At 42.1% G+C, this 26,285-nt stretch overlaps 2 protein-coding genes across 2 annotated transcripts; one reads left to right on the top strand and one right to left on the bottom strand.

The window, feature by feature from the left end:
• Window positions 1-650: 650 nt before the first annotated feature.
• On the top strand, window positions 651-3,163 carry LOC147611609 (ubiquitin-conjugating enzyme E2 2-like). Its single transcript, XM_086784678.1, has 5 exons — window positions 651-853; window positions 1,897-1,922; window positions 2,027-2,116; window positions 2,380-2,468; window positions 2,586-3,163. The coding sequence occupies exons 1-5, from the start codon at window positions 729-731 to the stop codon at window positions 2,712-2,714; spliced, it is 459 nt and encodes a 152-aa protein (XP_086640804.1). The 5' UTR covers window positions 651-728; the 3' UTR covers window positions 2,715-3,163.
• A 9,660-nt stretch (window positions 3,164-12,823) lies between these two features.
• On the bottom strand, window positions 12,824-17,342 carry LOC147611608 (3-oxoacyl-[acyl-carrier-protein] synthase I, chloroplastic-like). Its single transcript, XM_086784677.1, has 8 exons — window positions 16,976-17,342; window positions 15,894-16,258; window positions 15,248-15,679; window positions 14,955-15,128; window positions 14,729-14,842; window positions 13,590-13,691; window positions 13,437-13,503; window positions 12,824-13,157 (listed from the first exon to the last, which is right to left on the bottom strand). The coding sequence occupies exons 1-8, from the start codon at window positions 17,079-17,081 to the stop codon at window positions 13,093-13,095; spliced, it is 1,425 nt and encodes a 474-aa protein (XP_086640803.1). The 5' UTR covers window positions 17,082-17,342; the 3' UTR covers window positions 12,824-13,092.
• Window positions 17,343-26,285: the final 8,943 nt, after the last annotated feature.

Here is a 26,285-nt window from a genome sequence, read left to right as displayed (position 1 = left end):
TTAAACATTGACACACAGATACATGTGCGTGCATACATATGCCGACACACACCATACATCACACAAACAAGCAAACCCATCCAAACACATGATCCTCCAAGCACAACACACAAATATAGCAAGGAGCAATTGCATAAGAATAATCAACATCATTCCATATTAAGGGATTCCATCAACCCCACAATGTGTAGAGTCTCTCTCTCTCTCTCTCTCTCTCTCTCTTGGGGGCTTTTGTCCAGAAGAAAAAAGCACTTTTATACCTGCGGCGAGGCGGTTATGGGAAGATTCAAGACAATCTCGACACGTCACTCGCCTGAGGTTTGAAAGAAACCCTGACGTTAATAAACGTGAGCCTAAGGTTACCCTTGCCGCAACTAATTAGTTAATGTGTTTTAAAATTTGGCACCCATATTAAAGACACACATCACACAAACAAGCAAACCCATCCACACACGACCCTTACCGACGTGCGTAGTGGTGGGTTGGTTAAGGGAGAACGTCAAGAATGAAAAGCCAGGCTAAACACATTCAAAAAGACACAACAGTAGGGCACACCAACAGAAAAACAGAAATTACAAAATAATTTACATTATTTTCCAATAAATAAATTATTGAATAAATAATTGAAATGCACCATATATCACCGCTTCTTCTGTTTCTTCTTCTTCATCTTCTTTCTGTTGCTTGTGAGTGTGCGCGTCTGTGTTTTTTTCTGCAGGCAAAGAGCCATGTCGACGCCCTCTCGCAAGCGCCTAATGCGAGATTTCAAGCGACTGCAGCATGACCCCCCCGCAGGCATCAGCGGAGCCCCGCAGGACAATAACATCATGCTCTGGAACGCTGTCATCTTCGGGTAAGTTGCGAGTTCTTGCCCTTCCGTTGCATCAGATCTGTGTTTCTTCTGCTTCACTTTTCCAAGATCGGCCACATCCCTGCTGCAATACATCACCGCAAATTCTAATGTGCATCACCCGGAAACCCTAATTCCTCCTGCACAATCCCTAACCCCTGAATCTCACCTGCCGTTCATCACTCAGAACATCGCCCTGAAGCCTCTTAACATGCCAAAACCCCAATATTACCTGCCGTACATCTCTCAATCCTGATCTTACATGCTGTAGATCACACGGAAACCGTAACTCTACCTGCAGAGCATCACACTGAAACCCTAACTCCGACCGTTCGTACTTTGTTGTCAGAGAGTTATCCACTCTATCTGTCGCAGAAAATCACCCGAAACCCTACTTTCTACTCCTGCAGGCATCTCTGCCCAGAACGCCTGCAAAAGCCCTGCTGCTGCAAGTCCGCATAAAACCCTATTTTTTCAGTACATTAAAATAACCCTAGATCCTACTTTTACTGACAAGCAAGTTATCTCTTTTGAGGCGTATAGTAACACCCTTTTCGTTTAGAAATCCTCTTTTTTTTGTCGAGAAGTTAAATAAATGGGTCAAGTAGCTTTTCTTTCTACAATGCCTCTTCAAATTTTTCTTCAAATCAAAGCTACTTGGCTGCCACGGAATTCCTTAATCCTCCATGTCAGGTTACAACAAAAAGGAATTAGTCTGGTTTGTTCTAGGTCCAACAACTTTCATGAAAACCTTGTAGTTTTTTCTCTACCACAGCATAAGAAACACAGGTAGGATCTCATTATTTCTGCGTGAAGGACCAGTAAGATGCTCCAATCTATGGTCTGGCAGCTGCTGCCATGATGAATGAAAACGTACTTAAAAAAATTACCATTACAGGAGACCATTAAGAACAAAATATTATACTTTAAATCTACAATTATTTCTTTCGGCACAGAAACCACCTCGTTGATGTGGCAAATGTGTTATGTTGACGTGTATGTTTTAGACCATCTTGTAATTTACATGAGTTCTCATTGTTTTGCAGGCCTGATGATACCCCTTGGGATGGAGGTAAGTGCTAGGCTGTCGAGACGTTCTGCTTCCACATCAATTATTTCTCTCATGTTGAAATTGCAAGTGTATTGTTCTGGTAATGCATCTTTGGTCCTTGCCAGGTACGTTCAAGTTGACGCTGCAATTTACTGAAGATTACCCTAACAAGCCACCAACAGTGCGCTTTGTGTCCAAGATGTTTCATCCCAATAGTGAGTTTTTTGTTCTCTCTATCATGACTTTCTAATATAGCACTAGCTCTACATATTTCAACTTTTACATGTTTAGCAGCTTCTTCTAGTGTTTATGTTAAGAGTTGTAGCCTGCATTTTGATGCACTCCTTTGATGAAAGCGTAGCTGTCAGTGCAGATTGTAATTTTGATGGCTTTGCAGAGATTGCTTATTGTGTTTTGGCACAATTCTTTGTTTGGGTTGTATCTGTAACCATGAAGAGGCCTTTTGCTGTTCTTGCAGTCTATGCTGATGGTAGCATTTGTTTGGATATATTGCAAAATCAGTGGAGCCCTATTTATGATGTCGCTGCCATTCTTACCTCAATTCAGGTATTGTGTCTAGCTAAATGTATGTTGAGAATTCTGCATTCTTAATTGTCCACATTCATGCCACATGTTCTGGTTTATGTTGATCTTTTTGTAAGCCATGTGAGATGTATTTTGCAGTCGTTGTTGTGTGACCCGAACCCCAATTCACCAGCAAACTCAGAAGCTGCTCGCATGTACAGTGAGAATCGTCGTGAGTACAACAGACGTGTCCGAGACACAGTAGAGCAGAGCTGGACGGCTGAATGATTACATGACAGGAGGTTTATTTGCCTGCCTGTATCCAAAGATGCAGGAGAGCCTTTTTTGTTTTCCTGAAACAGAATTGAGAAGTCTAGAGCTCTAGACCTTGTGTCTGTCTTGCGTAGCTCGTTTAGCCTCTTGCAGACGTAGCATTTATTCTCATGGTGTATTCTACACTGGGGGATAGATTGCAAGGGGTGTGCTCGTGTAAATATGAGTTGATTTTATAAGCCAGTCTGTGCTATGAATCCTGTGCAGCTAATGGGCTTCAAGCATTTAGAAGAGGGAGTGATTGCTTGAGTCTTGTGTTAGCTCTCGTCAAGAATTTTAGAGTGAGAACCTCTCCTCTTTGTACAAACCTGGATTGTTACTCTGTGTTTAGTCATGGAACTGATCAGTTGGGATTTGTAATGATGATTGTTACGACATTTTGTTGAGGATGGTTTTAGATATCAGTCTCCTTTACCTGTGCTCTTTCTTGTGCCAACGGGCCATTTGTATTGACTGTATTTTTCATGCTTCAGGTGAGTGGTTCCTTTTACGGTTTGTTGTGGAATCATGTGAACATTGCTTTAAAATGTGATCTGAATTATGGATTGCTATTGAAGACTAGAATTGGGTTTCCCATTTCAAGTAATTGCATAAGCATGGACCTGGAATTATTAACCAAGTCCTAGTGCAGGCCAGTTGAGGTTCCACTCAACCTGAGGCCCGTGTCAAGGTTGTCCAAGAGCTTAGGACTCCTTTAAACCTTGAGCAGTCGCAAGGTAAAAGCAATGCCACTCTCATAGGTCCGTGCTTATATCAGCCCCCCTTTGCAAGAGCCTAACAAACTCATGGTTCAAAAGGCATCAAAACTTAACATTGTCTTCTCAAGGGTAGCTGTAAGGGCTGATAGAATGTGCAATGGTAGAAGGGAAAGTGGAAATGCAGGAGAGAGTGAGAGAGAGAGATGGAGAGGAAACACAGGTGAGAACCTGCTCTCAATATCATCATCCAAAAGGAATACATGTCCTGAGCAAGAGGGGATAAAACCTCGTATATGAGGGATTGCATCAAACAATGCTAAGCAAGCAGTGAAGAATGAGAGAGGCAAGCCAGTTATATATATGCCCATATGTAGGCAACTGACTAGGGAATAAATCCTCCATGATTGGGAAAAGTACCTAAGACTCCATAAAATGGGGAATAATATGGGAAAACATATGTGAGGGGTGACTAGCTCCTCTAGCTGACATGGTCAGTCCTAGAGGCTAAAATAGGACACCAAAAAGGATGATGTCTAACACCCCCCTCAGCATCGGATGTTGAGTGAACTTCAAGAAGCCAAAGACATCGTTCTCGATCAAAGATGAAAGACTATAGAAATAGGTACCAAGAAAGCTCCACAAGCAATCTCCTCAACAAAACTCAGCTACAAAAGCAACAGAACAAGTTGCCAGGTACACTGCTTCTCTGGAAGAAAACAACCAAGTAGGTTGCGACGTGTTGCTCCAACTAATGGTTCCAAACCCAAGTGTAAGAACACTCCCCGAAGTCGAATGTTGTGTATCCAGCCTGGAGAAGGTATGAAAAACCTCATAACCAACCAAGATTAGATCTTGTATATAATCAATCCTGGGAGAAGTGAATTGCTCCTCACTGGCACCCTCAAAAGAAAGAGTTAATGTGCTCCAAACTCTGTACTAAGAGTAGCCAAATGTTGTACAAAAGCATCCTCAAAAAAGGTTGACATCGCAAGATGTAAAGACTTTGTAGAAAAGATGGAGTCCATCTGCCCAAACTCCATACCATGAGTTGCCCAATGTTGTATATAAGTACACACCACTAAGGTGGGAATTGCAAGATGAAAGGACTCCACATCCCCCTCTGAAAAAAACGGCGTTAGATTGGTACAAGCCCAACTTGATTTTTCTCCAAGTCCAAAAAACTTTGGAAGTACCATTGTGTCTTAGGGACGGTTAGCAACCACAGATCCAAAGCGTCCCATTGGGTGCCAAAAACCATCCTCCAAAACAACAAACCTACAGAACTGGCAGGGGGAGGGACATCCTCAGAAGCATCACAAAGAGAGGCAGAGGTAGACTCCTCACAATGAGGAAGGGAAGCAGGAATATAAACTTCAGTTGTATCAAAGTCCTCAAAAGCATCACTGATAGAGCAGAAGACTGTTCCAAAAAATCAGCAACAAATAAATGATCCATGTGAGAAGATCACACCTCAAGGGCAAAACACCCTCCTTTTTCTGCAAACACCACAAAGAACACAGGCTCGGGCAAAATAAACTTTGCTCAAGATCTCTGAAAAGATCACTGCTCTCCTCCCAAAGCTGTAAACTCCTGTCACAGAAGAAAGTCTCCACAAATATAAAACAGCTCTCGAAACTGATCCTCAAGTGAAGTAGCTGGAGATGGGTCCCCTTTGAGTGTAGAAAACTCCTTTGGGAAGCTTGATGTCACCAATTGGCCGACCATTTGGTCCATCTCCAGATTTTGTGTCTCATGTGAAGAAGCCAATATTTTGCTGACATGGACGGGAGCCAGACTGGTGCCACCCGTGTATGACCTGGACTGTTCAACCCATGGGATTGTCACACCATGGAAGAGCTAGTATTTGTGCCGTGTTTTGCCTATGGGACTGTCACACCATAGGAAGACTCGTGCCTGGAACTGTGTCTTACCTATGGGACTGTCACTCCATAGGAAGACCAGGTTTTTATGTTTTACGTCGTGCCATTTTTGTGCCGACAAATATTTTGTACTTGTTCCATGAACGGGAGATATGTCCATGTTACTATTTGCACATGCACACATGTTTTGCATGTTTGAAATTGTTTTCGCATGACATGTATTTTTGTGTTTGCCTGCTTGACGTGTTACTTACTGAGCGGGGACGCCTGCCAGTGAGTCGTGAAGTTTGCTCTGTCTTCTGACAAGTTTTAGTGCATGTGAACAGGTGGTAAGTATATTGCACATGTTATTTTAATATTTCATATCCTAACCTTTTGTTTTATAAGGTCACTTGTTCACACACTTAAAAGTGGGCACCCACTTAGGGGCCAAGGAGGGGAGCCCCACTTAAGTGTGTGTGGGGGGTGGGTGCATGGTCACCTACCCACACCCCCTTAGAGCTGGCCGCCCACATGCAAGCGTGGGGAGCCAGCCAGCACTATTAGTTTAAACTCCCTCTCCAAACCTTACAAAAGGAAACCATCACCTCCATCGTATACAGGCTTGCGATCATCTTTTTGTATTCAATTTTTTTACAAACGGCGCCATCTTCACACGAAGACTGCAGGTGGTTGTATTCGTTCAGGCGACTGCTTCTTCCTCCTCCAACCGGCGGCTGTGTACTCTCTGCACTGCAGGCTGTGTACTCTCTCTCTCCCAGGCTGCTGCGTATTTGTATGACCAGGCAGCGACACTACACGAACTGCTGCGCTACTGCTCATACAGTTGACTGTATGCTGTGCAGGCTGCTGAGTATCCTCCTCCAATCGGCGGCTATACTCTGCAAACTGGTGGCTATTTCCCTCAGCAGGTGGCTACGCCTATCATATATTGAGGGGGGGGGGTCGGGCCGTTCCGGCCCCAGTGCTGGTGTCCATCTTTCCATTTCATTTCATTTCAATTTCAAGTTGTATTAAGTTGTCCATTTCAAATTTGTGGTTTTAAAGTTGTGCTATTAAGCGTGAGGGTGTCCAACGGAGTCTTCCCACTTGACGGGATCGGTTTTAGAAGCATCCAACACTGAAGATCACCGACGCTCCAATACCATGATAGAATGTGTAGCAGAAGAAGGGAAAGTGGAAACACAGGAGAGAGAGAGAGAGAGAGAGAGAGAGAGAGAGAGAGAGAGAGAGAGAGAGAGAGAGAGAGGAAACACAAGTGAGAACCTACTCTCAATATCATCATCCAAAAGGAATACATGTCCCAAGTGTCATGTGCACAGTGTGTGCTACATGCACACAAGACTAGCTTCGAGGTTTTGGGAAGCTTGGAGCTAGGCAGGCTGATTGGCGAGCTGAGTTAGGGATAGACTAACAGGCGGGCACCCTAGTATGGACGGGCGGGCATCCAAATGTGGACGCCCGATGACTGGCCAAGAGCCTATAAAAGAGTGGCCAAGGTTAGTCATTATTTCATAGAGTCTCGCGTGTCTTTGTGAGAGCTCTATGGTCAGGAGCCTCGATCTAGTGCAGACGTGCACTTGCTTCATGCAGCCGAGGCCGGCAGTAGTCTCGAGGCCCACGAGGGTAGCTTCGTGGTGGTATGGGACGTCATGAGGTAGAGATTGGGCGGTACGTCCATCGAGTTAGCTCAGCTCGTGGGTCGGTGGGGACAGCCAAGACTTGTGGGCTTGCCCACGGCTGTTAAGGTTGGGAGGTGAGTCAGGCCTGCACCCCCTTCAAGTTTGTTTGGTTTGTTTGTAGGTTTCGAGTCTTTTACCAAGAGCGTTCTACAAGGAGATCCTATGAGGATTTGACACAAAGCAAGAGGGGAGAAAACCTCATATGTGAGGGACTGCAGCAAACAATGCTAAGCAAGGAGTGAAGAATGAGGGAGGCAAGCTAGCTATATATATGCCCATACGTAGGCAGTTGACGAGGGAATAAATCCTCCACAACTGGGAAAAATACCTGACTCCATAAAATTTGCTTTGCAAAGAAGAAGGGCTAGATGTGTTCTTGCAACTGTATGAACAGTTCGAAGAGAGAAAAGAGGAAAAAGCCAATCGGCTGTATGTTTGTGAGAGAGAGAGAGAGAGAGAGAAGTGGCGCCTAAGTGGCGGCGCATAATAGCTGTGTGAGGCTTGAGGAGTTGCGCAGCTTTTATGACGAAGAAGGTAGGCAGTCGGGTATGACTGTCATAGCCTTTATGGCTGTACACGTAGGCGACTCGGGTGGCAACTTCAGGCGCCACGCAAGCAGTCGGGCCAGGTAGGTGCACATGCGGCAACACCAGGCTAGCGGTCGTAAGCAGGCGGCGTTGGCAAGCCAATGGGTGGCATGAAGGCGGCGATGGAATTAGCGAAAAGCAAACGCAGCGTGGAGTTTTTTTTAGCTTTCGTAAATTAAAAAAAAACAAACCCACGCCTTGCTTTGCTTTGTTTTCATCTTTTTTCTGAACCTTAGTAAAAGGGTTTTAAAAACCCAAGTATTGCTTTGTTAAGTGTTTATTTTTATTTTTATTTTTATTTTTTTAAGAAAACCAAATATATATATATATATATATATATATATATATATATATATATATATAGCAAAAAAAACACAAAAGCAAAAGCTAAGTTAGCTTTTGGGGAAGCCTATAAATTTCCCTTAAGCGGCTTCTTACCACATCTCTCAAGCTCTCAAGTTCTCTAGCGTTCTTATTTGTGCAAGATCAAACTTTTCTCTCACCTTGCCCTGTTCAAGATGTCGACCCAAGAATCCGAGTTGGAGCCCATTCCCGAACGTGAAGACCTGCCGGCTAACGGAAGCCACTGATGGCGATCTTTTCGATGATTTTGTTTCAAAATCAGATTTCCAAGAGTTTAAAGTTGCTCTCAAAGCTTCTTCCTCGGAACGTCAAGCACAAATCGCTGCGTAGATGCAGGCTTTACAGAACTCCATCTCTTTGTTGACCACTACCCTATCTACTCTTTCGGGTATGGATACTTTGGCATCTTCTGTAGGCCCCAATGTTACTCCGGAACAGTTTGGGGGGGCGAGCAAAAGCAGCGTACCAAAGAGATAGTGGACAGTTGGCTACATAAGTGGCAAGTCCATTTTCAGTTTCATCCATATGACGATGGCAAAAAGATCCAATTAGCAGCAGGTTTCCTCTCAGGCAAAGCTTTGCTTTGGTGGAAGTGAAACAACTTCGTTCTTTTCTCGGTTTTGTTGTTTTTCTTCAGAAATCTGGGCGAGAGTACTCTCAGCTCACACTACCGATGGCCGAATTGTTGAAAGGTTGTGGACATAAGTCGAATCAGCCTATCACTTGGAATAACGATCTGGATATGGCCTTCAGACTTTTGAAAGATAAAGTCAAGGAAGCACCTATCTTAGCATTACCTGATCCTAGTCGGCCTTATGTTCTTGAAACTGATGCCAGTGACTATGCAATCGGGACTGCTCTATTTCAAGATGGTAGACCTATTGCTTTTGAAAGTAAAAAGCTAGATGACACTCAATTTCGGTGGCCAACCCTTGAGAAGGAACTTTATGCTGTGATTCACACTCTCAAGGTTTGGAGACATTATTTATATGGCTCCAAGTTTGTGGTCTTTGACTGATCATCAGTCAATCAAGTATGTGTGTGATGCTGATGATTTGAGAGGAAGGAAAGCTCGATGGGTTGAATTAATGCAAGATTTTGATTTTGAGATTCGTTATAGAAAAGGGTCTATGAATAGTGTCGCAGATGTGCTTAGTCGAATTAGAGAGGTGAATACTTTGTCGTTCACCAAGATTTCTACTGACTTATTTCAGTCACATTAAGAGGGCTTTGCAGGATTGATAGTTATTTTGGTCCATTTTGGCAGAAGATCCAGGACGGGAGCTCATTGATTCACCAAGACTCAATGACTGAGCAGTTTACCATTTAGGCTGCTGCAGGAGGTCAGTGGATGATTCGGAATGGTTTACTATTCCGTAATGACAAAATTTGTGTACCACAGATCCCGGACATTAGGTCCAAGATTCTTAAGGAGTGTCACGACGCCCCTTCTGCTGTACACCTTGGGATACACATGACATTATTGTTAGTGAAACACACTTTTTATTGGCCAAAGGTGAAAGGGTGTGTAGAAGATTATGTTCTCAAGTGTCAAGTTTGTCAAGCAAATAAAGCTGAACGCTTTAGACAGGCTGGGTTGGTGCATCCTTTGCAAATCCAAGGTAATAAATGGGAAAGTATTTCCATGGATTTTATTATCGGGTTGCCAAGAACAAGTCAAGGCCACGATTCTATTTGGGTTGTCATGGATCGCTTGAAAAAATGGCTGGATTTTTACCGACACGGAAGACCATTACAGCTACTACAGACTTTTGGAGAGTTGTTTTTGAGAAGTTGGAAACAACTTTGAATTTGAGTTTCTCAGATCATCCTCAATTTGATGGCCAGACTGAAAGAGTGAATCAGATTTTGGAGGATATGCTTCGAGCATATGTATCCAAAAGACAGAGTTCATGGGAGGATTATCTTCCTATGTTAGAATAATTTGCATATAACAGTACTAAGCATACGAGTACAGGTTTCAGTCCTTTCATGCTTATGTATGGTTTTCAACTTAGATCACATGTTAGTGGGATTCTGAGGACTTTAGCATGATGTAACATGTAATTTTTTGCAAGATATGCAAGAAATGTTACAAGTTGCGAAGGAATCTATTAGAAGTGCTCAAGACCGAGACAGATTTATTCTGATAGACATCGTTCACCCAGAGAGTTCTCTGAAGGAACGATGGTGTATTTGCGAGTTCAGAAAGATTCCGAGACTTTACGGATAGGTCGGTCTCGAAATTATCCCCTAGATATTGTGGACCATTTCGTATTACATGACAGATTGGTTCAGTCGCATATGAATTAGATTTGCCTTCTCATGTGAAAGTTCATCATGTGTTTCATGTCAGTAGACTTAAGGAAGTGTTGGATGGAACAGATCAATTAGTTACTCCTCAAGAAATCATAGATGTCGAGGACATGACATTTGTTCCACACGAACCTGAAAAGATTCTTGGATTTCGTGAAAGAAGATTGCGTAATACGCTTATCACGGAATACAAGATCAAGTGGAAGGATCGTGTTAAGGAGGATGCTACATGGAAGGATCGTGTTAAGGAGGACGCTACATGGGAGACATTGACTACTCTTCAGAGAGATTACCCTGGCTTTTTAGTGAGCTCTTAGAGGAAGGGGAGTATGTCATGTGCACAGTGTGTATCTACCGTGTGCTACACACACACAAGACTGGCTTCGAGGTTTGGGGAAGCTTGGAGCTAGGCAGGCTGATTGGCGAGCTGAGTTAGGGATAGACTAACAGGCGGGCACCCTAGTATGGACGGGAGGGCGTCCAAGTGTGGACGCTCGATGACCGACCAAGAGTCTATAAAAGGGTGGCCAAGGTTAGTCATTAGTTCATAGAGTCTCGCGTGTCTTTGTGAGAGCTCTATGGTCAGGAGCCTGGATCTAGTGCAGACGTGCACTTGCTTCATGCAGCCGAGGCCGGCAGTAATCTCGAGCCCCACGAGGGTAGCTTCGTGGTGGTATAGGACGTCATGTGGTAGAGATTGGTCGGTATGTCCATCTAGTTAGCTCAGCTCGTGGCTCGGTGGGGACAGTCAAGACTTGTGGGCTTGCCCACGGCTGTCAAGGTTGGGAGGTGAGTCAGGCCTGCACCCTCTGCACGTTTGTTTGGTTTGTTTGCAAGTTTCGAGTCTTGTACCAAGAGCGTTCTACGAGGAGATCCTATGGGGATTTGACACAAAGCAAGAGGGGAGAAAACCTCGTATGTGAGGGACTGCAGCAAACAATGCCAAGCAAGCAGTGAAGAGTGAGGGAGGCAAGCTAGCTGTATATATGCCCATATGTAGGCAGTCGACGAGGGAATAAATCCTCCACAACTGAGGAAAATACCCAAGACTCTATAAAATGGGGAATAATATGGGAAAACATATGCGAGGGGTGAGCAGCCTCTCCTCTAGCTAACATGGTGAGCCCTAAAGGCTAAAATAGGACATCAAACAGGAAGCCAGCGAGAAGGGGATGATGTCTAACAAGGGCTCCCAAGAACGATTTTACAAAGGCTGTCGTGGCACAGCAGCTCAAGCTTTTACCCTTTTATAGGGCAAGATGTTGACGTGTGCTGTTTCAGGTGGCTATAATAACGGCTGCTGATGATTGATCAGGCATGAGCTCGTAAAAGGGGAAAGCACATGCCCCAATCAGCCCTCTAGGGGTTGCTTTTGTCTGTGTGCTCCAGAAGCACTGGGATGAGACGATCGAATGGGGAACCAAATCCCAGAGCCCAGGAGATCAGGCTCTACTCTAGCTGTCGGGATTGACAGCCATCTCTATCATTGCAACAAATGCTGTCCATCTTCAGCGCAGCTAGGAAAAACATAATAAGGCAAGAGGATAGTTTTTCTTCGTGCTTGGTACAACAAAATTTTGGCCACAAGGAAAAGCCAGAAATCAAGTTGGTGCAACAGTGCTAGGCAAATACTGCCTGCATTGCTCCCATGTGTAGTTTTTGTTTGGTTCTGCTCTTGAAATTCAGTCAAGAAACCTTTAGTAATAGCAAGCTCTTTTCCTGTTGCTCTTAATGAGTCTTGAAATATTCAGTCTTCTTTCTCTTCCTAAAACCCTTATTCCTTTGAGTGAACACCTGCATTTTGCTATTCTTTTCTCATGAGCTCTTTGCCTTCCATTAAGGAAGAAATAGTTGTTCTCAAATGCAACCACAAAAGATGAGAATCTCTAGAAAATGTGGAGGTTTAAAAGGATTCAAGCATTGAAGAGAGGTGAAGAGAATTGTTGGGTTTCATGGGTTCATGGGAAAGCAATAACTTCCAGATATTCCCCATTCCAAACTTTTCCTTTTCATTATCTTGGTCCTATGAAATAAAGACATTTATGTTCCTCCATTCTTGATATTTGAAAAGTTGCACATAATAATTCGGATTTTCGACAAGGGTTTGTACATGTAAACGCACTGCGCTTGTTTTGGTGACAAATAATAAGGATGAAATCATATCACATGGAGGAGCGTATGTGAGGGCAACACTAGTTGTATATGTTTAGCATATTGGCTTCTGCATATTGAGGTTTGAACATGATCAAGATGATGCAAATGCATACTCCACAAGTGTTTGTTTACTCATTGAAATTTTCTCTCTTTCCTTGCAGTGGATCCAAAATTTACAGCTCCTTAATGCAAGGACAACAATAACTAGTGCAATAGTTTACATTGAGGGGATCCATGAGTGCTGGGGCCCAAGCCATCGCTATGGCTAGCTTTTGCATGATGTATGCCAATAACCATAGCTTGAGCACTTCATGTGAGTGTCTGATTACGTTAAAGATTAGTTATCCCTACGACTCAAAAAGATGCTAAATATGTACTCAGCAGTTGAGATAAGGTAGGGTTGCATTTAATTTGAACAGAAATCCCATCCGCATATGTGTACATAGCATGAAGAAAAAGCATCGGATAAGTAGCAAATTTATTCCCAAAATGGTGGTGTAAATGTCAAGAAGAAAAGCAGTCACATTGGACTAAGTACTCATGATCAATCACTCTTCAAGCTTTTTATCAACGATGACAAAGGTGCTTTTGTGTATGGATCTCTGTACTCCCTTCTAACTATATGGGATAAAATGCCCGCAACAAAAATGTGTTCAAACATAAGGAGCAAAGACGACGACGGAGTTATGTCCTCCGAATCCAAAAGAGTTAGAAATCCCTGCAAATTAAACATAACTCATATTATTAGATTTCAATGCCCAACTTACTCATTACCAGAAACACATGTAGTAGTAGTGAAGCACTTAGGAGATTCATTTTATTTCACTTTGATAAGAATTTTGATGATGTTGGCATGAGTGGCTTTCAGACCAAGCTGCCCAGTATGGAGCATGAGTTTGAACCCAGACACCTTGCATATATATTGCAAAGTAAACATAATATTCTCGTGTTTATGTAGACCACCCATTGATTTTACATACAAGCATAGAAAACTTACCAACATTGACCTCATGTTGCTTTTTCACATTGGGGACGGTATCAAATGTGACAGAGGGCTCCGGATTCTACAACACAGACATATACTCTTACTTAAAAGAGTATTATTCTTATGTATGGAAGTACATGCAAAAAAATCACACTTCATACTTACAAATTGATTAATTGTGGGGTGTATCCACCCAGTTGTGATAGCCTTGATTGTCGCAATGGCTTCAATTCCGCCTGCTGCTCCCAAGCAATGCCCAATCATTGACTGCATGTAAATTTTCAAGCTATCATGACCTTAAATTTCATAAACTGATATTTAAAGGATGAATTTTACAAGGAGTGCACTACAAGGAAATTGTCTATAATCATCTCTCTTTAAAAGAAGAGTCAATAATGTTTTCCAAAGAAAGTGCTCCATGTGAGTAAGCACAGATGACGAGGTTACTGGTAGGGCCAAGGCCTTGCATTGATGGTGGACCTTTCAAGGGCCAAGGCGTACTTATCAGTTTGTGATCCAACTTGGAGGCTTGCAGAGAAGACCCATAGTTTTAGTGTGGAAAACTGGCACATCTCCAGTTCTTGCACCCACCTCTTGGACTCCTCTTGGATTTGGGATGAGCACACATGCATATACTGGGGAAGATGGATCTGAACACAGCGCGGATAAATGTTGGTGGGAAACCAAATGTGGAACACCAAATTTGTGGATGGCTGGGTAGAGGAATGCCCACATGGACCTAGAGTGGGAGGCCTGGGGCTGGCCCACACCACCAGAGGGAGACCAACAAATCAGCCAGCTAGCTGACCAATGGAGGATGCTCATCAAAAAGATAAGGGGGCAATGGTTTGTCTGTGGTTTTACTCCATACTTTGCATTTAAGGCCAATTGTGTTTCCAAAGATTGGCTCTAATTCGAGTCTCCATGGATTGTAAGCTTCTGTTTCAGTGGGGCCATGGACCAATGATTACCTTCCATGAAGGTGTTTACAGCCAATACAGTGCATTTGGAACCAAACCGTAAGTCTTGCAGTTGAGAACACCTGGATCACGTGAGGCAGAATGGAAGACATTTTAAGCCCCTTAACCAGGCCCGGGGTCTAGGAGGGGACAGTCCAGCAAGCAAGAGGATAGAAACTCGGGCAGCAATGTAGGGCAATCGGCAAGTAATTACAACAATTCAAGTCTCTTGCAATTGTCTAAAAGAATTCTCTCTGTCCCTCTCTCTACGCATCCAAAAACTCCTTTACTCCAACAAATAAAATCTATTCACATGTGTACAGGTTCTTAGAGAGTGATTTGTACCTTTGTACCATTGATTTTGATCTCGGAAGACTCTTTAAACACTTTCTTAAGGGCATTCACCTCAGCCAGATCTCCAGCAAGTGTGGAAGTGGCATGGCAATTGATGTAATTTACCTGCAAAACATAAAATTTTCTTATAAACTATAAACACATCCAACACAATAACCTCTACTAATGCATGTATATTTATCTAAATCTGTGTGATAAAAATTCTGAAATTTCTCACCTCTTCAGGTGACACTCCAGCATCTTTAAGACTTTGTTCGATGCATGATGATACGCCCAAACCATCGGCCCTGGGGTCGGTCATATGGTGAGCATCACATGTAACGCCACCCCCCAGATACTCAGCAATTATAGGAGCCCCTCGCTTCATTGCATGCTCCAGGCTCTCCATTACCTCCAGCACAAAAACACAGTAGATTTGCCACTAAAGTCTCAATCCAAGGCTCTCTACAGCATAAAACTGCAACACCTGCAAAAAAGAGAGTAAAAACCAGACATGAAAACTTTACTTACCAGCACTCCAGCCCCTTCTCCCATCACAAAGCCTTCCCGCTCTTTGTCCCAAGGCCGGGAAGCCGTTTCAGGGCTGTCGTTTCTTGAAGACAAAGCTCTGCAAGCAATGAAACCCCCCAAGCCAGCAGGGACAATGGCTGCCTCCGTGCCCCCTGCAACCATTATATCTGCATCCCCTCTTCTAATATGGTTAGCTGCAGCATAGAAGCAGTAGTTTGCTGTGGCACATGCTGTTGAAATAGAGTAGTTCGGACCCATCAATCCCAGCTCAATTGCCAACAGGGCTGATGCCATGTTTGTGATGGAGTAGGGAATGAAAAAAGGTGTGATTCTCTTGTATCCTTTCTCTACCAATGATTTCACACCATCTGAGAAAACTGATAGGCCGCCCATTCCCGAGCCTACTAAGACACCTACACGTTGTTTGTTAACCTGCAACAACACCACATGGTAATAAATAAACTTGAGATCAACACATGTTGTTTGTGAATCCTTAATGTTTTTACAGAAAGATTCATAGTAAGTGTCTGTCATTCCTGAGTGGAAGTTTTCATCTAAATTCAGACTCCTTTTGAGCTTAACACTAAGCAGATTTCTTGCAAATAAGATAAGATCAAGAAGCAGCACAATGACTGCAGTGCATCACCTTGCCAAGCTTCTCGCCTCCGAGCTCGGCATGCTCAAGGGCCCGTTTTCCACTGACCAAGCAATATCTCAAACAGTCATCAAGGCGGCGATCGTTCTTCCCATCAATGTAGCCTTTGGCAGAAAAATCTTTGATTTGGCCAGCAAACTTGGTGGAGTAGTTGGAAGCATCGAAGCGGTCAATGTAGCCCACACCACTCTTCCCTTCGAGAAGCTTATCATAGAATACGTCGATATCATTTCCAAAGCAAGAAACAAGACCCATACCTGTGATCACCACTCTCTTCTTTGGGTCTGTCTCTCTTTTTGGTGTGGAAGCTGTGGGAGAAGCCATAGCCCTTATGCCTCTAGTTGTGGCTTTAGGGCCTGCAAAAGCAAGGAAAAAACATGTACTTTTCAGCAGTTGAGCCTTGCAAAAAGGATCTCAACTATCTAGATCTTACATTTAACTCTATGTTATTAGTTTGATCAACCAATCTTATTCATTAACCCACAAAGACTCTCTAGAGAGTGCAGGACTCAACATGCATTTGTTGTTGGATGAACCCAAGATTGTATCATGGACTAAATTGCATGCATCATGAACTAACCTAATACTGTGTTAAGCCCCTAAGGAACCAATTCTTTCAAAATTGCATAGCTAACTCAATCAGAAAATGTCTTCTTTTATTCATTCTTCTCTTTCTCCAGTGCAACTGTGTGTCTTCTTTCAGTCATTGCAATGATTTAAGCAAATCCCTTGAGCCATGCAAGCCTTCTAGAACATTCCTTGCAATATTTTTTGAACTTCCCACAACTAATCATGCCTTTTGAATGCATTAATTGCACTGCACAAAACTGATTATGCTTGTGCATTGAATGCATTGCTTCCAAAACTAATCATTCCTTGTGCCATGCCTACATTCATTGACATTTTTCTTACTTCCCACGACTAAATATATGTCATTTGAATGCATTAATTGCACTCCTCTCTTACAACCCAGAACTGATTATGCTTTTTTCAAGTGCATTGACAGCATTTCTGCCAAAACTGATTATCTCTCATTAATTGCATTCAATTGAAGAAGAGAGAAGGATGCATACCCATTTTAATATTTGGCAAGGGCTCAGAAACTCGGCCAGGAGGGCTGCAAGCTTTGAGGCCATCGAAGCAGGCAAAGGAGCTTGCGAGGGCCTGGGATGCTGCCATGGCCTCTTAGAGAGAGGGGAGGGTCGGAGAGAGAGGGATGGAGGGGATGGAGAGCCAAATGGGTGGGCACACAATGAGGTAGTTTGTTGACGATGATATAGTGTGGGGGGGGCGGGGGGGGAAGGGGGGGGGAAAGGCTTGTTGTGGGGCGAAGCCTTGAAACGCTTGTTGTGGAAAGGCTTGTTGTGGGGCGAAGCCCACGAAGCCTTGAAACGGCAGTCCCAAGAGCATCGCTTTGTTTGGCGACCTCCCCTTGCTAAGCTAGCCACCACTTGTCCTCATGGCTTTAATATATGACCTAGCCCCATCCATCCAATTCTCTAGGGCGCCCATTCATTCTTGTAGTGGGTTTGAATCTTAGTGGCCCATTCTCTAGGACAATAGAGCCCATCGTAGAGGTTCTGGGTTTGAATCTACTTTAGTGCCCCCTTCTCTAGGGCGATGGCCAGCGCCCATTGACTCTCATCGTAGCAGTACTAGGTTTGAATCTACTTTAATGGCCGTACCCAAAAAAAACCTCGAAAGTAGCAACACACCCCCTTCCTTCCCCCTCCTCTTGTTTTTTGCCTCCCACGCATGCATACAACCTGCTCACCAGTGCTCGAAAAAAAATGTTTTTTTTCAGCCCTTAAAATTAAAGGCAATGTTTAGGCTTAACAAAGATTTGTGCTTGAAAATCACTAGAAATCGTCAAATGCCGGGGTTTATAACTAAAATGTACAAATTTCAACCCTTAAAATGAAAGGCAACGTCAAATTCCAGTCGAGATTTTCTAAATTCCAACCGAGAAAATAACACTACAAACCGGGTTATGTGAGCACTCCTGCCCACACTTGGCTTAGGTCTTTACACAATCTAGGTGATTGGCACAATTTGGGATGGCGGGCAGCTTCATTGTTGCATTGAGAGTATAAAGACCCTAATGCAGCTTCATTGTTGCATTGAGAGTATAAAGACCCTAATGCTAATTTTAAAAGTGCGTAAATAATTATGCTTCTGTGTGTGTGTGTGTCTCATGCATATGTATGCATACATACTCATTGTAGGATTGGTTGGTGGACACATTATACACACACCCTTCTACACTTACTTTCTTCCCCAATCTCCTATGAGTAGTAGGGGCCATCTCATGTCACTATAGGTGTTAACTTCATTGGACAAGTTATTGTTGCTTATCTCCCACGTGAACTCCTTAAATATATCTATGAAGGAGGGTCTCTATTGATGGAAGCCTCCCTTGCTGGGCTCTTTGTCACCTCACATGTTTAGCCATGGCTCCTCCACCTCGCTACTCTTTAAAACCTATATCCTAATGATTAGTGGCTCCTCTATCTCGCTATTCTTTGATGGAAGCCTCCCTTGTTGGGCTCTTTGTCACCTCACTTGTTCAGCCATGGCTCCTCCACCTCGCTACTCTTTAAGACCCGTATCCTAATGATTAGTGGCTCCTCTATCTCCTTGATCAATGACTCCTTTGCATGATGATCAATGGCTCCTCCATCCCATTAATCTTTTGGTTCCTTTGCCCTACTACTTAGTTGTTCCTTTACCATTCTTAAGCATTCCATCACCAGGCTCCGTTGCTCATCCACCATGCTGGGTTGCTCCTTCGCATTGAAAACATTAAAATATGCCTCTTCTTTAGTAGCCCAACGACATCCATACTGTGCTATCGTCCACCTCAATGTCTTAACTTTCCTAGGGTTCCTTGATAATTGCTCCCTATATGCTTTGTTAGTATCACTTGAGATCTAAATTGGCTAGTGTACCACTCTTGTAGAACTTGCACAAAGAAAGAAGCAACATGCATGTACACACTCACTCATAAGCGTGTGTAACATGCTTGAGGGAAAAAACCTTCGAAGGAGGGAAACAATGCCCCAGCCCATCATTAGCATACGTCCACACACCACTACCAACTACAAATCTCCCCTATAGTAATGATGTGAACATGTATAAGGAAAAAAAACTTTGGAGGGGAAAAGTGTCCCAACCCATCATTATCCTACGTCCACACATCACTACCATATAAATGGGGCTATAAATCCCTCCTATAGTAATGCTGTGAACATGTGGCTGATTAATCCCCAAATGGACATAAGCCGAAAACTTTGTAAAAAGCTTCAAACTTCTCTCATGAGAAAGCCTTCATAAACATATCTATCACATTGCTGTGTGTAGAGACATAAGCTAGGCTAATCTACATAATGATGTGCTTTGTGTGAGCATGAAATATTGGGTTCCTTGTTGTAAATGACTAATGCACTTTGAGCTAGGCTAGTCTACATAATGATAATGCACCTCAATGACTAATGCACTCTGAGCTAGGTTAATCTACATAATGATAATGTGCCTCAATGTGCTTTGTGTGAGCATGAAACGTTGGGTTCCTTGCAAACGACTAATGCACTTTGAGCTATTAGTGAAGATGGAGGTGGGGGACTGCTGTCCCCAACACCAATTTTTCCCAAAGGCGTCTGAGCCATACACACTCCACAGTCGCTATAAAAGATACCTTGTACTCAACTTCATAGCTCGAAGTTGCCACTGTTAGGCTACTTCTTACTGAGCCATGATATACATGAATCACCAAGATGAAAACAAAAAGGCATCTGAGCCATGATACACACTCCACTATCACTATAAAAGATAACATGTACTTTAACTTCATAGCTCAAAGTTGCCATCATTGGTGGATGCTTCTTTTGCTGAGCCATGATATACATGAATCACCAAGATGAAATCAAAAGCCACTACTAGACACTCATGTGCCATAACATACGGCCCAATTGGAATCACTAAAATCATGCAGATGAATATCACCCCCTTAGCCTAAGGGATTGAGTGCCTTGTAAGTATCATAATACTTGCTTGGTAGCCTACCAATGCTTACTTCTAGGATTGTGCATAAACTTGCTCAGCTGGGAGACCCAAACTGAATGTATGTCCTCGTATTGCATAAATAGATAAGGCACCCAACAGCCTATTAATAAAGTGATGCATCAAATGGTTCACCTCCACCTTCGAGTCTGAGCCTGACACTTGTCTCTACTAGTGTAACAATAGGCTTATAATCTTTAAAACCATCTTTAGAAATAAACTGTGTAAGTAGTCTCTAATTTTAGCCTTGAAGGTTGAAATCTTCTCCTTATTATAGGGCCTATGAGAAGTATGTCATCAACATATAAAATGATGACCAAAAAACAATTCTTACTCCTCTTTACATAGTGGGTACTCTCAGTTTTGGACTATTGCAAAAACCATTTGTAACCAACTATGCACTTATCTTCTCATACCATGCTCTGGGAGCTGCTTAAGACTATATAAATCTTTTCTTAACATGCATACTTTAGACTCGTGTCCCTTTTAAGAAAAACCATGAAGCTGAGATACATAAACCTCCTCATGCAAATCACCATTCAAGAAGGCATTCTTGAATCTCTAATTGATGTACATTCCATCCACGAGGTTGAGATACATAAACCTCCTCATGCAAATTGAGGCATTCTTGACCTCTAATTGATGTACATTCCATCCATGATAAAATTCCATCCATGATGCGTTGCTAATGCAATGATACACTGGATTGTAGCCATACGAGACATGGGGGCAAAGTACATTCCATCCATGATAAAATTCCATCCATGATGCGTTGCTAATGCAATGATACACTGGATTGTAGCCATACGAGACATGGGGGCAAAGGTCTCATCATAATGTATGCTCTTCTCTTGAGCATAACCCTTTGTAACAAGCCTTGCCTTGTAGAGAAAACAACGCTACCATCAGCTTCTTCACACTTAAGTTCATAAACCTAATTTGGGTAAATTTGCCAAATACCAAGTGTCATTTTTGAGAACATACGTGTCTTGTTAGGCAAAGGAGTAGCTAATTTGCTATCCGGCAATTTCTACACCAACCATTTTGGCATACTCTTGGATGCCTGTATAGGATGCTTATATGGTTTTCCTTTCCTCATCTAGTGCATCATCCATAATGACCTCATCAATATATTGATTTGTGGATTGAAATTCGAGTTGATTTTCAATCAGTGTGGGTTGTTTATAGCACCTTGTTGAGCGTTCATTTTCTCCACATATGGGTGCCCAACATTGTACAAAGGTAGGAGTATATCAAAGACATCATATGAGCATACATTTTGCTATTTTTTGTATAAAAGCATGGGATGAATTGAGTTCTCAATAAAGGTAACATCTCTACTCACCAAAATCTGCCTTGCCAACCACAGATGGTAGAGTCTATACACTTTGTTTTCTAAGCTGTATCGCACAAAAATGCATTTTATCGCCTTATCATCCACCTTATTGTGTTGTTTCTTAGGCACAAGAGGATAAGCGAGATAACCAATAACACACAAATGAGCCATATAGGGCTTCTTGCTATTCCAAGCTTCATAAGGGGTGATTGTTTGCAAGGCCTTGGTGGGGCATTTGCTTAGCACATAAGTGGCACCACATATAACTTCTTCCAACTAAAAAGCATGAGGTAAATCTTGGCCTTTAACCATGAACGTGCCATCTCCATTAGAGATTTATTCTTCCTCAAACCACGCCATTTTACTGAGGCATGTAAGGCTCCATGCATTGATATTTTATGCCTCTTTTAGCCATATATGCATAAAATGCCTTGACATATACTCCCCCCTCAATCTGTACAAAGGGTACATGCAAACCCAGTTTTAGCCATAGAAACAAAGTGTCAAAATCATGTTAAAACCTCTGACTTTGCCTTCAATGGATACACCTAGGTGTTCCTAGAGTACTTATCAATAAAAGTTACAAACTAGAGAGATTCCCCGATTGATGGTGTCCTCATAGGACCACATACATCACTATATATATGTTGTAAGTTCTGGATAGCCCTCATTGATCCACATTTCGAGAATGATGGTCGTTGCATCTTGTCCAAAATGTACCCATCACATACATGTTTTGATAGGGGCCTCAAGCTTTGGCAACTCTAACACCATCTCTTGCCTCTTTTAAGGTATAATAAACTGTCGAAATTCAAGCAACCAAAGCAGGCATGCCATGGATTTGGATCGCATATAGCACCTCCTCTCATACTTGTCTAACCTATCAAGATTACCAGATACCATAGTGATGTCTCCAACCATCACTCTGGTCATGAATTGTACACCTATCATTAACAAATCTGACCACTAGGCCTACCCTAGTAATGGTAGAGACTGAAAGCAAGTTCTTTCTAATGCTTGGCATAAACAAGACTTCTGAGAGAGTGATTGTCCTGCCATTTACGTAGTGAGCACAACCTTACCAAATCCTTTCATTGGCATAAACAAGCCTTCTTGGAGAGTTATTATCCCACCATTTGTTGCAGTGACCATAACCTCACCAACTCCTTTCATTGGATATGAGGAGATTCCATTGACATTACGGCTTCTAAATGGTACTTCTAAATCATAAACAAGATGGAATGGGATCATTTCTATCAAAGTTATGTATGCAATTTTATAAGCCCTTAGAGTTACTAGCAACTTTTGTTCCCAGTCATTTCATTTCTCATTTATTATTTTTGTTTTGAATCATTTCATTTCTTGTTTACTATTTTTATCAAAATAGTGCACAAGATTGATGCTCTTAGCTTGTCCATTTGCCTATGGGTGTAATATGAGAAAATTTTCCATGGATTACCATGAATTTAGCCAAAACGATGAAATGGGTAGATTTTGGCCTCTTCCCATATTTAGACTAATAGCAAGTAGCTACAATGATATACCATACAATGACAATGGCTTTGGCCTTTTCCTATTTAGAAAAATAGCAAGTAGCTACAATGATATACCTTGCACGGGTAGATTTAACTGTTTAGGACTAATTAGACCAACAGTCTAATCCCTATTTTTGAAAAACTGTAAGGACACTATGTTGGTTATAGAGACATGGTATCCTTATTATGAGTGACATTGAATCATTGGCATTTATCATATCTTTTAACAAACTCAACAGCATTAAATAAAATAGGCCACCATAACCTTGATTAAAGGACTTTTCAATTGGGACACCTTTCTAAATTCGGGTGGTCATAGCTTACTTTATGCGTATGCAGGTGAATTCGTATATGTGTGGGAGTATTAGCTGCATCGTCTTATTGATATAAAGTTTCATATGGATGTTTATTTTTAATCAATTAATTAATTTATTGATTGGCTTAGTTGATGCAAGTGCAGATCATTGGACCGGATACTGAAGGCAAGTTGGTGTTGGTCAGGAAATATCTTGAGATGACCAATTTTGAATGTCGACAAACAATATTTGATTTTGTGACAGCAAGTGCCATTAATTTATTTGGATGTTGTTCATATTTATTAGTAATGTGTATATGTTAATTGTTTGGGACATGTGAAAGCTCCCTTGTGCATATTTTATTTTTAAAGACATGTGCATTTTTATAAGGTTCAAGGCTTACACCTACTCTCAAGAAAGCCATTTTTAAAGCAAACCACTTTTGAAGAATACTATTCTTGAAGAAGTCTACATGTTTGTAAAGCATACTATTTTTGAGCCCCAAAAGCTACCCATGAAATATGTTAAAGTACACCAAGAGGAAGTGTAGGTTCACTCGTTTGGGGGCAAATTGGACCCAACATTGTGTATTGAGTATTTTGTTTGTTCTATTTATCTTCGATTTTTTTTTGGGTAATCACTATTATGGGTTCATGTCAACGTCCCCAGCAGTGATATCAGAGATAAGATCGATTGCAAAAGAGATGGTGGATAAAGAAGTGGAAGAGGTTGGCCAAAGGTAAAATTTTTAATACATGCATACGAAGTATAAGGTTTTACAAGAAACACATATATTTTGTCCAATGGGTAACAAAAACCCATAAATCTATTACTCAATGGTCCTTCCAAGGTGGAATACTAATTTTTCAATTTGAAAACAACCTAAAATCCAAAAGTGGTTTTTCTATTTTCAAATCCTCTTCCCGTGATCGGCCACCACCGATGGATTTCTCTCACCTTGAGGGCCCCAATAACCACTCTTAGTTTTGCTTCACTTCATCTTTCTCAGCCCACAACGATCTTTTTCCTCCTAAATTATTTCATAAAATTCGCCTCCGTGCTGTGCAATTTGGCCACCTAAAGCTTTTTCTTAAGCTTTAGTTAATAAGCTTTATAACTACAACCTTCTTTTTTTCAAAAAGCTATTAAAGCTTAGCTTTTTCAAAAGCTTATAAAAGACTTTCTATAAACGCCCCCAAATCCCATCAGAATTCTCATTTTTAAAAATCCTTTAATTATTAGCTCAATTCAACCTCTGTAGAAATTCTCCCACTGTTCATAAAAATTTCCAAAATCCCAAAAATCACTTTTATTCTTCCATAGCCCTTTATTTACTAAAGAATACCCTTTTTGAGCCCGAAAATTTCCAAAAAGTCTCTAAAAATTACATAACAATTCATGGAAAATTTCTAACATTTTTTGAGAGTTTTCGTACTTAAGAAAAATCCAGCCACCTAATCCGATCAATTCAAGCCTTATCTTCACAAACCCATGGATTCGGGAGTCGATTTCAACCAACCCATACGACGCTCCTACCAATGAAGATGCCTATGCTCAAGATAAGCTTTGTCTCGTTTACGTAAAGCCATTTAGCTTGTGTGTGATAATAGTGGAAAAAGCTCATTATTGCTTTATTTTCAAATCTAGGAGGGTCAAAGCATGCATAGGTGGTACCACTTTTCTCCTTTTTGGAAGGCTTTCACAAGTAGTTCTTTAGGGTGTAAAAGAGGCATTTTGAAAGGAGAAAAAATGTTTAAGAGTTCAAAAAACTTCATGATTAAACGTTGTGGTGGGACACGTGGCACTCCACTCGTTCATGCTATCTCGTGCCACTCCACTCTCTCACTCTATCTCATGCTTTACTGCAGTTGAACTCTTCTTCTTCTTCTTCTTCTTCTTCTTCTCCTCTCTCTCTCTCTCTCTCTCTCTCTCTCTCTCTCTCTCTCTCTCTCTCTCTCTCTCTGCGCCGCCTGCTCAGGAAGCTTGAAGAAGAGAGATATCCTTCCTCTGATAGTGATGGTGGTTGTAGCTGCTGATGTGGAGAGGCATGTCACCATTCCTATCCCTATACGTTGAGCTCCACCTGGCCCCTTGCACCCTTCTCTACTCGTCTCGTTGACAGATAAAAGGTCCTTGCTCGAACAGCCTCAGTAAGACTCTGTAGTAGTTGTATCGACCCAACCCAGAAGAGCGTGGATGGCATCCTCAATAGGCAGTGCTCTCTCTCTCTCTCTCTCTCTCTCTCTCTCTCTCTCTCTCATGCAAGTGCTCTCTCTCTCTCTCTCTCTCTCTCTCTCTCTCTCTCTCTGTCATCAAAATGAAAACTAGTTGGCTGTTAGGTCTAACCATGTAACATGCCTCTTTTCCCTTAATTATTTGTGCAGAATGAAAACTCCTCCAAGAAAGTGTGCCAACAAAAACCTTCCACGGCCCCCTAATGACGTTCGGATAGGAAAGTTAGCTAGAGCAGGAAAGTCATCATCCAAAGCTCCTTCCCAAGGTAAGGTGTCTCTATCAATATTATTTTAAATGTCTTATTCTTTCATGGTTTCTGCATAATTCTAATCGCGACAATCAGTCGTCCTGATTCTTCATCATGTTCTATGGTTTTCTATGTAGGGAGTGGTAAGCAGTTCTCTATCTTTGAATATCCTCGCCTTACACGATTTTGCTATACGACCGAGGAGTTGAACGCTGAGTATTGACTTAGCTTGACAAGATGGCCGAGGAGTTGAACGCTGAGTATTGACTTAGCTTGACAAGCAAGCTGCGAATACATATCAGTGACAAGGATATACCAGAGAGTCAGTGGTTGATGGTCTTCAATGCTAGCCACCAAAAGGGCAGCAAGATTTTCTTGAGCATGGTTCACCCAGAGTTTTTGCACGAGTGCCGGCTGCTTTACCAGAAGGTATACGAGGGGATTCCTCCGAACAATCAAATCACAACAAAGTTTGCAAAGTGCATCGCATTTGAAAAATGCAAAGCACCCAAAAATGATCTAGAGGGCCACAAAATTGCATGGTCCCTTTTTGGCAAGAATGTGTTGAAGACTGTGCACGGCCAAATGGGTGGCCTAAATAGGAAGTTGGACAATTGGAGGAAAGCCAATGGGCCATTGAGAGCTTATTTAATTGATAGGAGCTCAATGTCAAAG

This window comes from Cibotium barometz, chromosome 47 (assembly GCF_041138505.1).
Source record: "Cibotium barometz isolate CiBa-2024 chromosome 47, ASM4113850v1, whole genome shotgun sequence".
In the NCBI taxonomy this organism is placed as follows: Eukaryota; Viridiplantae; Streptophyta; class Polypodiopsida; order Cyatheales; family Cibotiaceae; genus Cibotium; species Cibotium barometz.
This window is presented reverse-complemented; position numbering and strand designations above follow the sequence as displayed.